The 14718-nt window shown below is 40.2% G+C and overlaps 1 protein-coding gene across 1 annotated transcript in view; it reads right to left on the bottom strand.

The window, feature by feature from the left end:
• Positions 1 to 1968: 1968 nt before the first annotated feature.
• The window catches only part of b4galt5 (UDP-Gal:betaGlcNAc beta 1,4- galactosyltransferase, polypeptide 5), a 38291-nt gene continuing 25541 nt past the window's right edge, over positions 1969 to 14718 (bottom strand). The window contains exons 2-9 of the mRNA XM_042491548.1: positions 13018 to 13137; positions 12077 to 12190; positions 11197 to 11324; positions 9387 to 9503; positions 8379 to 8566; positions 8167 to 8289; positions 7585 to 7686; positions 1969 to 6373 (exon numbers count right to left, since the gene is read on the bottom strand). Of these exons, the coding sequence (XP_042347482.1) occupies positions 6226 to 6373; positions 7585 to 7686; positions 8167 to 8289; positions 8379 to 8566; positions 9387 to 9503; positions 11197 to 11324; positions 12077 to 12190; positions 13018 to 13137 (1040 nt within the window). The 3' untranslated portion in view covers positions 1969 to 6225. The remainder of the gene's footprint in view (positions 6374 to 7584; positions 7687 to 8166; positions 8290 to 8378; positions 8567 to 9386; positions 9504 to 11196; positions 11325 to 12076; positions 12191 to 13017; positions 13138 to 14718) is intronic.

The following is a 14718-nucleotide window of genomic DNA, read 5'->3' as shown; positions in this document are numbered from 1 at the left end:
GGGGACATAATTAGCCAAATCAGGTAAACTTTGTTATCCCATAAGGTCAAATTTCAGCAAATTTATGTGGTCATACATGTTCAATTTAAAAACACAGAGGTACACTGTATGTGCATTATCAGACACAAACACACATATCATGTGCAATGCTGTCAGTATGAAATGAAATAAAAATCATAGATGATATACAATTTAAGAGTACATTATACACGAAAACACTCAGACCCAGTTATGTGGGTGCACATCTTCCTCTCATTTAGTAGTCTAATTACTGAAGGCACAGTGATTCACTGTTCCTTGCTGTTCTAATTTTCTGCTGCAGGATTCTGCCATTTGACCTGCGACCCCCTCAGTATTTCAGGTGGAGAGACAGGAAAGAATAATTGAGGATCTGGTCAGTCTTTTTAAGAATAAGGCCATTGTACAGTTGTGCTGCAGATAGCTGATCAACCCCAATGATCCAAACTGCTGTCGTATTCATCAACTGCAGTTGCAGTTTGACCTTGAACTCGCATATTCCTGAAGTTGCAGATCAGTCCAAATGACATAAACACTCAGCAAGACAAATCTGCAGACCATCTGGAGGATAAAAGCACTGCCATGATCCTGGGATTTTCATAATATTCTGTTGTCTTTCACATTTTTTTTAGGGTTTAATGTTTGTGGTTTTCCTTGTTTCATGTATTCATCATGGTCATTCTGTTTCCTGATTTATTTTGTAGGTTATTTCCTCAAGTGTCATGCCTTGTGTTACTTGTCTGTTTCCCGCCTGTTTTCTGTCAGACCTGTCTCACATCAGCCTCGTTAGTCCTTCCCTGCTCCACAGTTTTACCCAGTCATTCAGCTCCCTGTCTGTTCTTCTGCCTCATCACCTTATTCCCATCACCTGAGCTTCTCTGCCCTTTTCCTCCACCTGTACTTCATCCCCTCGTCAGTCTAGCTTGTATTTAAGCTCTGGTTTTCATTTCAGTCAGTTGGATCCCTGATTAAGTTGTGTGATGTTCGGCAGGGATGTCCAGACCTTTTTGAAAGGGGTACAGTTTAGATAATGTGTAAATACCTGGTGGCTAGCTGCTTCTCACATTATATGGGTTATTCAAAAAAAAATCACAAATGACACAAACTGTTTAAGCTTTAAGTGAAACATTGTTCACGGTTCTTGAAAGTGGCTTGCTACCTTGCAGGAAATATCTGCTGTTAGGTGACTTTTAGTTTGCTTTTTTTGCCGTCTGTTTATAAAAACACATTAGTTTCACCTACGCACTTCCTATATGGTGCATGTCTACAAACTATATGATTGCCCTGCCATTATGAGTTAAATAAAAATAAATGCAAAGTGATTTTGCTTGATTAACCAACATTGTGTTATTTATATAGTATATTTTGAAATACAAGCTGAGCGATAAAGAGTCATCTTTCTGAGGTCCTGTTACCTGCCATCCCCTGCATTTGGGTCCATCTTCTCCGAATTACATGACACTGAAGTTATTCAGTTTCCAAAGAAAGAACAGCCCCTGCTGTAGTTTCTTAGATCCAATCCGTGCGCATATCTTAAAACTTAGGTGGTCATCAATTCCAGTTCTATCAATAAAATGCACTATCCCTTGCTGAATATTTTTTTTAAATCAAAATTATTGTTAGTGACAATTTAGTTGTCATTGGATATTGGTAGGGAAAGTGCAATACCGTCCATAGAGGCCAGCTTATGCTTTAAGTGTGGCCAGTTTGTTCCCTGTCTTTTGTTTAAGTAATGAAGTGTAAAACAAATGTCGCTTCACAGGAAGCATGCCTGTGTGCGCCTGTTTGCTCTCTGTACAGCATTCATAGTGTGCAGTATAACCACATCATAATTCTGAATATTTGAAATGGAGCCACTGACCACAAAATGCTTGTGCAGAGGCAGAGGTTCCAGGCAAGCACAGTGAAAGTAGACAGACCTCAACACAGAACAAAAACAAAGGCAGGGACTGAGGTTCTGAATCTTTACAAGTTTCATTTTATTGGTGTACTTTGACAATAACAATGATGGTATAAAAGAAAATCTCCATCATACAAATTTCAATAATCAAAAGATAATATGCCGATACACAAACAGATCCACATAAGGCTGACATCAAGTTTTGACAAGTGGCTTTAAATGGCTTCAATTCAAGGAGAACTGTTCTCCTTACAATCAGAGAAGATATATTTTAAATTTAGCAATCTGTTTTAATAGTTTGTTTCCATACAAAAAATGAATCTGTAGATTTTAGAGTGGATTGTGTCGCTGGTTTGGGTGCCTGTGTTCCGTTGCATTGTAAGCATATGGTGTTTTTGGCTGACACATTGCTATCCCGCAGTGCTTTCCTCTGACCTACACCTTACCCCAACTGCTGTCACTATCAAAGTGACATCCCACGCACAAACAAGGACACTGAACTTCATTTGAAGATTGGTGCCTATGTCTGCCGTGATATGTCTCTTCTCCTGCTCCAGCATATAAAGCACAGGTAGGCAGATCTGGAATGCAGAACACCTCGAAGATTGTGAGAGGAATTGAAAAATTAATGGGATAATTTTAATTTTAACAAAAAAAAAGGCTGTGCTGGGAAGCGGTGATGTAAAACATTGATGTCACTGTGTAAGCTTCATGAGCACTTTAAATGGCACCGGATAAACCCCCCAGCCAAATCCCTCCAAAAGCCTTGTTCTTTATGCTAGCATCTGTAGTGATTTAAGACCTTTATAGAATTTCTAAAACACTACACACAACAATATTTACAATTATTGTTTTTCTTGATATGCACTTTTTTCAATTTAAATATTTTTGCTTATAAAAAAAGGTGAAAAATAAACACTGCAATAAATTAAGAAGCTTTAAGGCTGCCAGTCTTGTCAGATGCCCAAAGAATGGTCCCTTCATTTAAACTGGTACAGAATGGATCAGAGCAGGTGAGATTATGGTATGATGGAGCCTCTTTAGTGAGCAGCAGGCTTGGTCTTGGTCTGGATTGAGACCGTGTACAGTTTATATACATAGAACAGGGGCAAAAACTCACCAGCATGCTCTCATCACAAACTGAAATCCTGATTTAAATTAAAAAAAAAAAAAATAGAGAGCGAGAGAGCACTGACTGATTTGCCCCTGTTATTTCATCAGAGTGGACAAAACCTGTGTAGTAGTCAGTAAACCCATCCTGGCGACTCTGGCCGATGAAGCTGCTCATTCTACATGGTGGAGTATAGAGCCTAATACTGACTCTACAAACAGTGTGTATAGAGTGCCTCTTTATATTGAGAGCTAGCTCCAGGTCTGAATCTTCACCTGAACACTCAAAACTAAAAACCATTTGGCTTTTGCTATATGTCCATCTAGCCTTTAATTTAAAGCAATGAAAAAATAAAAGACATACAGTGTGTCATGTATGTGTCAAAAAAAAAAAGAACCAGTTGCGTTGTTAACAACCAGGTCACTATAAATCATTTTCACATCAGTGCTGGAAAACAAAATGAAAAAAAAAAACAACTTAAAAATCTAGATGGAGGACCTCTGAAAGGTTTAGCCATTTCACTCAAACACATGGAAAAGAAAACTGAACACAAATGCTGCTAGTGACCACGACTTCCACTGGGGGCCTCCTGAGTTATTGGCAAGGAGGTAAACACGTGCTTTTGTTTGTGTCAACAAAAACACGAATTAGCTTCACCTGGCAGGATGAAAAGGCAGCAAGTTTGCAAATGTAAGGATGTAAAAACACTGGACATCTACGCCACTTCTACGAAGGTTGTTGGGATGTTTTGCCTGTTGATAATTTGTGATGTTAAGATACGTTTCCAGTAAGCACGTAGAGAGAGACTCCTCAGAGGGAGCTCTGAAAGGTCAGCACCATTGATTATCAATTATTATAAAAGGAGATGCCCAGTGAAAGACAGCAGCCACTAGCATTTTCTGATTAGGTGTCTTGCTCTTCCTGGTGTTGTCACACAAAATGGCCACCTCCAACGTGTCTGTTCAGCAGATTAATACACACCAGGCTAGAGGTCACGCTCCATTTCATTCAAGCTGCGTACACATGAAATGGAACAGCTCCCTGTTTACACAGACCTGAACCTCACAATCCCACATAAATACACATAACTACAAGTTTCAGTGCATCTAAGACGGTCTGTCATATGTCACCTACTAAATCACCACATCAACTGCAAGAAAAAAAAAAAAGAACAATTACAGAAGATAATCCATAAAAGATCAAATAAATAAAAGGAGGTCCAGCCTCATTACTTCTTATTTCATTGTGGGAATACAACAGCTTGTCAACCACCCACATTTTCCCCCCAAAAGATACATCTTAAGAAATGCATACAAGGCGATTTGTGTGAAATGAAGTAGCTGCATGACTAGACGACAGGCAGTGAGGAGAGAGTGTCTGTATGTCTTTTGAAAAGGAACAACAGTATTGGGATATTTTACTCAAAATCAACACTGTCAAACACACAAATCAGAGTAGGGACGGTTTTTTAGCTGTGTACTGCCAGAGTGCTGTCAGTCTGTGTCCATGCACAGTGTTCGGCTGCATGCCACCCAACCACAAGCTCTCCTACAGACCAACATCCTGAAGTTTAATTCATGCAAACAAACTGACCGGCCAAAGCCTGGCGACAAGCCAACAGAGCTAATCAGCAGTTTGACACCTGATGTGTAAGATAAGCATTTTTCCTATCCTCGTCGAGATAAAGAAGTGTCAGTTACAAAAATAAAGGCAGCCGTAGATTGGTTGTTGTAGTGATACAGTTCTCACAGCACCCACAGTGGAGGAGGGCTGGCTAACAGTATTACAAACACTAGACAATCTGAAAAACAACAAAGCAAAAGCTTCTGTAAACACAAGTGACAGTGACAGCAATCAAGTATTCTCTACCACCAATGCTCTCCTGTTAAAAAAAAAAAGTAGGTGAGTAAACATTAAGGATGTGGGATTTAAAAATAATGTCTCTCCCTGGCCTGGGCTTGCACACCACACACAAAGTGAGGTCTAAAAAGTCAGACGGGGTCACAGTTTCAGGGGTGAAGTCTCCTAAAGGTCACCCTGAAGACCTTCCACTGCCAACAGAAACATACAGGCCTTTTGCATAGCTCTCCCTCACTTATATATATATACACATGCAGACGCAGACACACACAGGGTTTTGGAAGGGGTGGCGTGTTTGCTTAGGCAAAGGTGTGTTGAATGTGAAGTTTGCATAAGCAGTCACTCCTTTTTTCTGTCATCCAACAAGGGTATGCTAGCACCCATGCTATTGCATCTGTATAGTGAGGAAGTCAGGTCTAAGTTCTGCTGCTGATATTACAGCTTATTGCTAACAGGAGGAGCATTTTGCTCTCCAACATACAGCCACTTGCAGGCAGCCAGAACATCCAATGCAACTACGCAAACACAAACATCACAGTCTTCAAATGGTATGTTCACAGGACAAAACTGAGTTGGTGAGAGATGATTAAGGTATTAATATTCTCTAAAGTTAGACTATTTCACATACAGTATACATGACTGAAAACACTCACTCTTTATAGCATTTTTCTCTTGCTCTCTTCACTTTTAGATTTGGCAAACCTTCTGCAGAACCAGCTGCAAGAGTCCACTCGCTTAAAAGTTGCTGTGTGGTTGTGTGTGTGCATGCAAATGTTTTCACAGGCTTACTGCATCTATGAAAATAAGAAGTGCAAGAGCAAAGTAAAAAAAAAAAATCAAAGCCTCAGGGACCAGGTCAGCACATGTTAGTCAAACTAGTGTGTGTGTGTGTGTGTGTGTGTGTGTGTGTGTGTGTGTGTGTGTGTGTGTGTATGTGTGTGTGTGTGTAGGGCCCGTTTTAATAAACAAGCGCAATAGTGTAGGGCTGAGCTAATCATTGACTGAATAAGAAAATGAGTGAATGAATGGATGGATGCTGAAGGCCAAAATGGTGCAAAAGGCATGTGGAGACTGAAGACTAGATAAGCCCAGATGAAAGGAGTGATGGACTGTGGCACAAGCAAGTGCAGCATTTATCCTAAATTTCTTATATGATTTATCCAACATAGTTATTGGAGTCTCCTGTTTTTCTTTTTTTTTTGCATACGAACAAAAAAAAACAAAGCAAAGAATCAGTCAACTAAAAAGTCATAAGCAGTGCTGCAACTGGTGAGATATGGCTGATGTCCCAGAGGACTTTGATTCCCAGGTGTTTTGCAGTCCAGCTGTTCCTACATCAGTAGTCAGCTACGGGTGCAAGCTTTCTGCTCAAGCTGACTGTGATGTTGGTGTAGAGAGGCCTCCTGGACACTAGGGGAGAGTAGTTCAGATTGTTGAGACCATCCACTTTCTGTCTCTCCTTTGAGTGGCGTAGTAGACTATACCTGCCAGAACAAACAATCAATAAATCAGTGAGGAGGGACAAAAAACAGTGTGCATAAGCTTTGCACCCAGTGCAATACAGAGTAAGCTCAATGGTCAGGTTAGACAAGTTACAGTGCCTGGCATTAAGCATAATAAACAAATAATGAGGCACTATGTAGAGGATACGTTTTCATCATCCTACATAGTGTTACAAGAACGTAAAATTGTCTGGCATTGTCTGTGGTGTGGACAGAGAGTGACATACTTATTTTCCAGGGGAATGAGACAGTGAAGAAAGGACATATATTGGTCCTCTTCTATCGCAAGAGTGTTGAGAACATTTTAACTCTCTGCACTATTATCTGGTATGTTTTATCACCAGTGAACAATAAAAACAAACTGTCAAGATAGACGTAAAGTAAGATTGCTGGACAGCATCATAGAGACAGAGCACATTTTAGCTCTGCCTCTACAGAGGGGAAAACAATTCATTGCTCTCCTTTGACTTTGCATTGAGTTAAGGTCCCTCCTTGTCATTTCTGTCTGTTAACAAACAACACAAAAATGCCTAAAAACTGCTTTGTGGTGGCATGCATTACCGCTCCCAACCAACAACAGATCAATTGCGCCTACTGGTATTGCACTGTTGAACAAAGTGTGAACAAACATAACTGATATATAATTAGCTGATATAACTGAATAACCGGCTGCACTTTATGGTATGTAGAGCACTTTAATGATATGAGGTGAATAGGTCTAAAATAATTGAGAGCTGACTTGTTGATGTTATTGTTTTTTTGTGCTGTTGTCAGTATTATTATAGTTGTCTGTGTCTGTCTGTCTATCTATCAGATCACTCAATGAATATACTCGATATTTAACAACAATTTCATTAAATTATCATTTGGAAAAGTGATTTGCGTCATCTCCTCCTTGAAGTTTCTTATTAACAAATACTAGGAACCTTTTAGACCTGGGATTGTTTTAAGTAACTTGTGAGCAGAGCGAGCATGATTGGAATTCACTCCTGAAGCATACAAGCAAATCACATGCAAAGTCTTTAAAGAGTTGAAAATCTCTCAGAGTCACCGCTCTAGCTTTTCATGTGACTGGCTTACACCACATGAGCCTAAGCCTTGTTGAAATTATCAGCTCCCACTTTTAACCAATGTGTGTGTGTGTGTGTGTGTGTGTCTGTGTGTCTGTGTGTCTGAACAAGCTGTGCACCAACCTTCCCAGAAACTGGACTTCCCCACGATGGTGATGTGGAATTGACATGTAGCGTCCCTGCTCTCCGTGTGGTCTGCTCACAGTGTAATTGGCAAACCGCACCCTATACAAACACAGTAATGCTCATTAATCTATAATGCACACAGGCAGGTGGAACAAGCACTGCAATGATGGCTCTCATTGTTATATATTTACAGAGAGCTTAATAACTATTTACTTTAATAGCCGTGCCATCATTTTAACACTGAGTAACATGATAGAGGTGTATGAAAATACAAAGGGGGAAGGTTTTACAGTAACAGCATACAAAAGGGATCGTTTGCATACAAAAACAACATCAAAATATGCGGTGTATACTGAGAGCCTTAAGTGTGTACAGCTGCCTGTGAGCTGTGTAGGTGGGGGGAGGGACAACAGCACTATCTGGCAAAGGCAAATGGAGGAAAAAAACACAAAACCAATACAAAAGCCTGTGTGCCAAGCAGCGGAACCCACCTCCTGAGCACGCCTGTGTGTGTGGTGGGTGTGTGTGTGTGTGTGTGTGTGTGTGTGTGTGTCGGAGTTTGTGTGTTTGTGTCCTCACCTGTTCCATAGGTCATCGTCCTCTCCTCCCCAGCCCCAGAATGCATTAGGAAATCCATTAATCTTTTTGAACTGCTTTACCATCAGGCCACTGACACCACCGAAGAACTCATTATACGGAAGCCTTGGAGGGACAATTACACATATTAAACTTCATATTAAGAAAGGAATACATTTACCCTATACGCCCAAGCAGACAGAAACAGGACTCACATGTAGGAGTACTTGTCGAGTTTGACTGCAAAGTGTCGGGGCATGTCTGTGCATCCGTAGTAGTTTCTGTCATTCTCCATGAGGTGGTCCACGTCATGGAAGACTAGACAGTCCCAGTCCAGGTCCTTCATGGCTTCCTTGTAGCCCACATTAAACAACATGGCTCGGTTAAATGGCTCCGTACCCCCCTAAAGAAAAGAAAGATACTGTTTTGTAGGTTATGTTCACCAGAGCTGCAATAGTTAAACAACTATTACATGAATTTCCATCTACTTTGATAACTTTGATAATAGTAAAAATTCTCTGATTCCAACTTCTTAAAAGTGAATATTTTCCTTTTTGTTCCTTTACTCCTCCATGATAGAAAACTGAACATTTTTCACCATTTTCTGACATTTTAAAAGACTAATTAATTAATCAAGAATATAATAAAGGATATACCGGTCGTGAAAATAATTGTTAGTTGCTGCCCCTAATATTTCATCATCTATTTCAACACGCTATTTATTATGGGTGGGAATCACCAGACCCTCCCCATATACAATATTATTACAATACTTGGGTCATGATACAATATTATTGCAAATTTAAATGGCTTTTAGTATTGCGATAACATATGTTGCAATCTGTTTTTAATTAATCAGATACAGTTTCTGTCTGTTGATCTCACTTCAGTAACTTTAATTGCAGTAATGTGTATATAGTGGACTGGAAAAACAGATGATTTTTCTTATTCTATTAGGCTACCAAAGGTTTACTATTGTATTGGCAACATTAATAATTAATATGATTGAATATCTATACACCGTCTTTGCTTAGTGATATAACATTACCCCACAAAATACAGCAAATATACTGTATTGATTTTTCTCCCATCCCTACTATCTACAGTACTGTAAAAAAACAGCCATAATCATCACTTGAGAAGGTGGCTCAGATCCTGCAATTGTTTGGACACACATGAATCATTCAATCACTGCCAATTACTGCGAATAGGTGTGTGCATACCTGCTCTATGACATAAAAGGCAAACTGGAGTCTCTGCTTTTTCAGCACTGGCACCAGGTGTCTCAGGAGAATGGGTAAATGTTCATGTCGGTTCCTGAACGGGACTAGGATTGCCACCTGAGGGACACAAAATGGATTAGAATACACTACATATGGTAAATGGACTTGCATTGTACACTGCCTGTCTAGCCTTCCAACCACACAAAGCCAACACACACTCATACACTGGGTGGCCGAGGCTACTATACAAGGTGCCACTTGCTCATCAGTTAAACATTCACACACACTATTTTTCCACCAAATTAGCTCTACAACAGAAGTAAACAGTAGTAGCAAAATCAGAGATTACATTTATGACCTGGGAACTTTCGTTCTGGTATTACAGCTACCAAGTATGAATCAGCTATTTATGAGACCACTGCTAGCTCCTTTTTTAATTGTTTCTCAGTTTAGTTCACCATTCTCTCTTTCCAAATGTCATCACAGTTCAAACTTCAAGTCAAGCAAAATCTGCTATTATTTATTGAAAACCAGGTTTAGAAGCTTTTTTTTTTTTGTCTAAATGCTCTGAACAGTTAAAAAAATAAGGTGCGGAAACTGGAACTGCAGCGTTTCTGTGTTGTTGAAAAAGATTTAAAATCTCCATCGGGAAAAAATTAGGGTTTAGCATGTTTCTCAAGGATACCTAGATATGTAGATTGAAACTTCCATTTAGTGAACATCCCGCTATACCTCCAGAACAACAGCCGCCACATATGAAACAACATGCATGTGCAAATATATACAGATGCTTATAACTGTATGGGGACATACAGAGGCACAGAGCAGCCTGATCTGTGCAACAAAGTAAACTGTACTGTTTGCACAAAGTGAGTGTTTCTGTGTTTTGATCTCTCAGCAGTAGGTAAATGGGAATGTGTGGGTGAAGACAGTACCAAAAACTACCAATTACCATTATGACTCATGACAAAACAGTGTCAGGCTCTTGAAATCTCATTTCCACAAGGAAATCTGGCATGCATCAATCATAGCAGCACTGAGTCGCTAAACATCTGTAAAAGGTGTTTATTTTTCCCCACAGTGTTTTTAAGTGTGCTTTGAAGCTCGACAAAATGCGAACTGTCACAGGAAGTGAAAAAATGGAAAATAACAACGGCTAAGAAAGAAACTATAGAGGTAGACGAATGAGATTTCTGGCTAATGAGAGAGAGAGGGAGGGAGATATTTGGTTGTCAGAACATTCACAGTCCCTCAGGGCAAATGAATGTGAGACAGACACACAGATGGCAGGCAAGATTGCTCTGCTGGAAAAAAAAAAGAGTGATAAAAATGCACACATAGTACAGAAGGCTGGTTCAAGAGAGAAACTGCACAGCACATATAAAAGGGTTGAATTCATGTTTCGCCTGCTTCTTTTTGCATCGGAATGTCAGACAGAACAACTGCATCATCCTGATTTGCACGGTGAGCAACAGAACAAGCAGGGAACTGATGTAAAAGCGTGTAAGTGACACATACTGTGGTATGTTTCAGACATGCCAGTTACTGTATGCGCACTGTATGAATGGATTGTGGATGCCTCTTCTATTTGGGGTTTTGATGAGGACACTGTCTAGCACACCGCTCAAAAATCTCCCATTGGTGTTAACTTGGGTTGAGATCAAGATCATTTTCATGCAAAATCCATTCAGTGACCCTCTTCATGCACCCTATTGGAGCATTTGCATTGTGTTTCTCCCCTAACCCGTGTTCAACAACGCTTTGCAGGGAACAGCCCTCCTAACAATCATCCACACATGTCCACACTCACCTTCCAGCGAGGTAAACAGTCTTTGGGCTTCCAGTAGCCTCCTGGGACCATGTTAGACTCTCCTTCCAGCAAGGATCTCTCCACCTCCTCCAAAGACACCTCGCTCATATTCACCTGTAACCTGCCCTCTGTGAGTGTGTGAAATAGAGGGACAGAAAGAAGAAAAGGATTGCATGAGCCAGATAAAGCCACGAGGAAGAGAGAGAGTCATTAATAGTAAAGAGAGTTCTTTTAAGAAAAGAGGAAAAAAACAGCCGACTAATCTGGCGACATACATTTCTGGGTTACACTATTCCGTGCCAAAACAACATATTTGCATGCATTGCCAATCATTGTTGAAATGAAACAGGAGTTCTCAACTATTTTACTACTTATTATTAGAACAAATCATAGATTGTATATAAAGATGGATGATATGCCTGCACAATAGTGATCAGAGGGGGGAGCTGTGGTATTAAGGTCTCACCCATACACATGTCTGACCAGCAAGACTGCATCAACGTGATAAGATCTACCGTAAATAACAGGAACCATCTTTAGGAAAAACATTTGATATGTACTTCGATTTTTTTAGTTTGACCCATGACCCATCCATGAACATGGAGGGGGCGGAGCCAGCAAGCAGGGGGCCATTGAGATGTTTTGGCTTTTACTTTTGGGGAGCTGTCATGTTGTCCACCTTTATATAAAGTCCATGGAACAAATGTGTAAAGACATGCAAGGTAAGTTCACTTAAGGGAACATTTTTGTTAGACTAAGAAAACCTGAAAAACAACTTTTTCACTTTAAGGTCATCAAAGGATACTAGCTGATATTCTTCTCATATGGTGTTTACATAGCGTTCACAAGCGTTAAATTAAAAATAAAACAGTATACTCACTCATGGAGGGCAGCCTCTCAGGGCAAACCTGAGAGGGGAGGTAGGTGAAGCCCTCAGGGAGGTATGTGGTGGGAGGAGCATCACTCTCGCTCACATTGAAGTCATAGGTATAATCTGGAGTCACATACATACAAGTGTAAACATCACAATCAGAAACTGTTTGATACTATTTTTATTTTAAAAAAGGCTCCCCGTCTGCATTCAGATATTCATAAAAACTGATATTTTCCTCTAAGTTTAGGCTTCTTGTCCACATGTAAACTAAGGTTTAGGTCACCAAAATTGATTTTGCTCATGCCCACTGTTGCTATGTGTAATGAGATGCACCAGAAACAAAAACAAAAATGAGCGACTACAGGTTTGCTTACATTTTAACAGACTAACAGTTAGCATCTGACTAGCTTATTATAGTTGTGGTTTTGAATGGATTCAGCTAGCTAACTAAATCAGAATTTGCAGGGGTTTGAAAGGCAGCTGTGTGCTGATTTGAAGCTGAATACTCTGTCGAACACAGGATCAGCAGGACTGCAGTGAAATAGCAGCTTAATCACATCTATGATGAAGTCAGCCAAACACAGGTGATTTGAGGAACATAATCTGTTTAAGGTGTATGCTGCACCCACTGTTTTGGTTTCATTTCAGCATCCATGGTTTAAAGTCTGCCAGAGACTAAGACTTTGCATCAGGTCCAGTGGAACCAGGAGATGGTGGGACACTTTTTAGAGTGGATTTTGTGTCGATAAGGAATGTAGTGAGTGAGATCCTTCATTATCCAAGGGGAATCACCGTTGACATGATCTCCAGTGGGTTTTTCAAACAAAATGGTAGCCTGTACAATTTACTACCTCAGGGAAAGTAAAGAAACTCAATTCATGTCTATGTAAAGAATATAGCTTTACATTCCCCGATACACTGTGGTGTATAAACGTGTATGTTTTTACCTGTGCCATTGATGCTGTAAGCGCCTCTCACCACTTGCTCCAGAACCTGAGCCCCAATGTTCTTCACATTCTCTCTGATCTGGATCCCTCTGGCTTGGACCATGAACACATACTCATTCACTGTGGACAGAAGGGAAAAGGACAGGTTAAGTCATTATTCTTGCACATGCTGTAAAAGTCACAAGTGTTTCTATGCAGCACATTGGAAGACACATTAGTAAAAATGAACCAGAGCAGGGATGGTCCATAGCTCAAAACAACATCTCCTAAGTCAGATTAACCCAAGCTAGTGCAGAAATACAAACAACTATTTAGGGAAGGCCCCTATCTTCACAAAATGTTTAACTTGTGACCAGCATCTTGCTTTTTCCATTCCAGCTTCTTGTTGTGAAACAATAGAGAAGAGAGAGATAAACTTGCAAAGCAGGAAGGTTAATGCCTGCTAAAGTATACACACACTCTTCCACCTGATCTGGCCCGAACTTATTATCTGCCTTGGTGACTTAATGAGGGGGATTTCCCAACAACACATCAAGGACTTAGAATGTTAATCCATGAGAATGAGGAAGGATGGGGGAGAAAAATACAACTTATTTCAGAAGGAAAAAAAACTAAACTAATGAATTTGAAATGATTGCTTGGTTCCTGCCGTCTGTGTGTTAATAATTGCAATGTTATTATTATGCCTTATTATGCTGTGCCATCTTCAGTCATTATGTACAGCGCTGTAAAAAATGATTATATTTTTTGATGCATTTGTTTGTCAAACAAAAGGGTAAAAACAGTGTAGCAGTGCAGAGTTTCTGTGCAGACAGCACAGACTTCACATAAAGAGGAAGCACCAAGTTTCTGAATGTACAGTATGTCAGTGTCTGCACAACACCACAATGACCACAATCGCTGCAGTAAGGACGGCCATGTCATACATGTCTGATACTGACACTCCTTATATCTCTCATTAAAATATGTAATGGCATGGTAGTTGCAGTTGGGAACTTCAACAGAGAAGCTTCTGCTCAGTGTGGGTTGACCTAAATAAAACCACAACAGCAGTCAACCTGTCAAACAGGAGCATCAGAGTAGAACAAAAAGAGGGGATGTGATCTAACTGTTACTTGAACCCACTAGCTCACCTCACACACACACCTACATTCCAGCCACACATGTTTCTGATGAAAAGACAGCTTGTCCAAAACTCCTGGAATAACTTTCACTATAAGTGACTACTAATCCTGTTTCTTCATTTGGAGCCAGCACAATGCTGCCAAACTGATGGATGTCTGCCTCAGTGAATCTGTATCTCACTGCACAATCTCTCACCATTAATCCAATCAGCATTTATCTTAAAGCAATCCCAATATGATCCACGTCCTCCTGTGGACGTACAGGGTGTCCGTGCATGTGCACGTGCTTGTGCATGGTGTGCACATGATACTGCTGAGCTAGAAACTCAGGAAGTGTGATTTGTCATTAGTAATTGTATTACAGTTTCCATCACATTCATCTTGTTTTATACAAACTGCGTGGCTTGCAGGGCTAGAGACTAGTGGCTAAGCGGTAACTGAAATCAATGTTCTTATTTTACCTCTGCAACACACAAATGTCACAGTGCAGCTGAAGCAAATCTGCAAAGGATGATAATAATAAAAAGGAAAAAAAAGAACACAGACTAGATCCTGTTCACTCTCACTGCAACACACG

The sequence above is a fragment of the Plectropomus leopardus genome, chromosome 8 (genome assembly GCF_008729295.1).
Source record: "Plectropomus leopardus isolate mb chromosome 8, YSFRI_Pleo_2.0, whole genome shotgun sequence".
Lineage (NCBI taxonomy): Eukaryota > Metazoa > Chordata > Actinopteri > Perciformes > Serranidae > Plectropomus > Plectropomus leopardus.
Note: the sequence above shows the minus strand (reverse complement) of the source record. Positions and strands in the feature narration are given on the sequence as shown.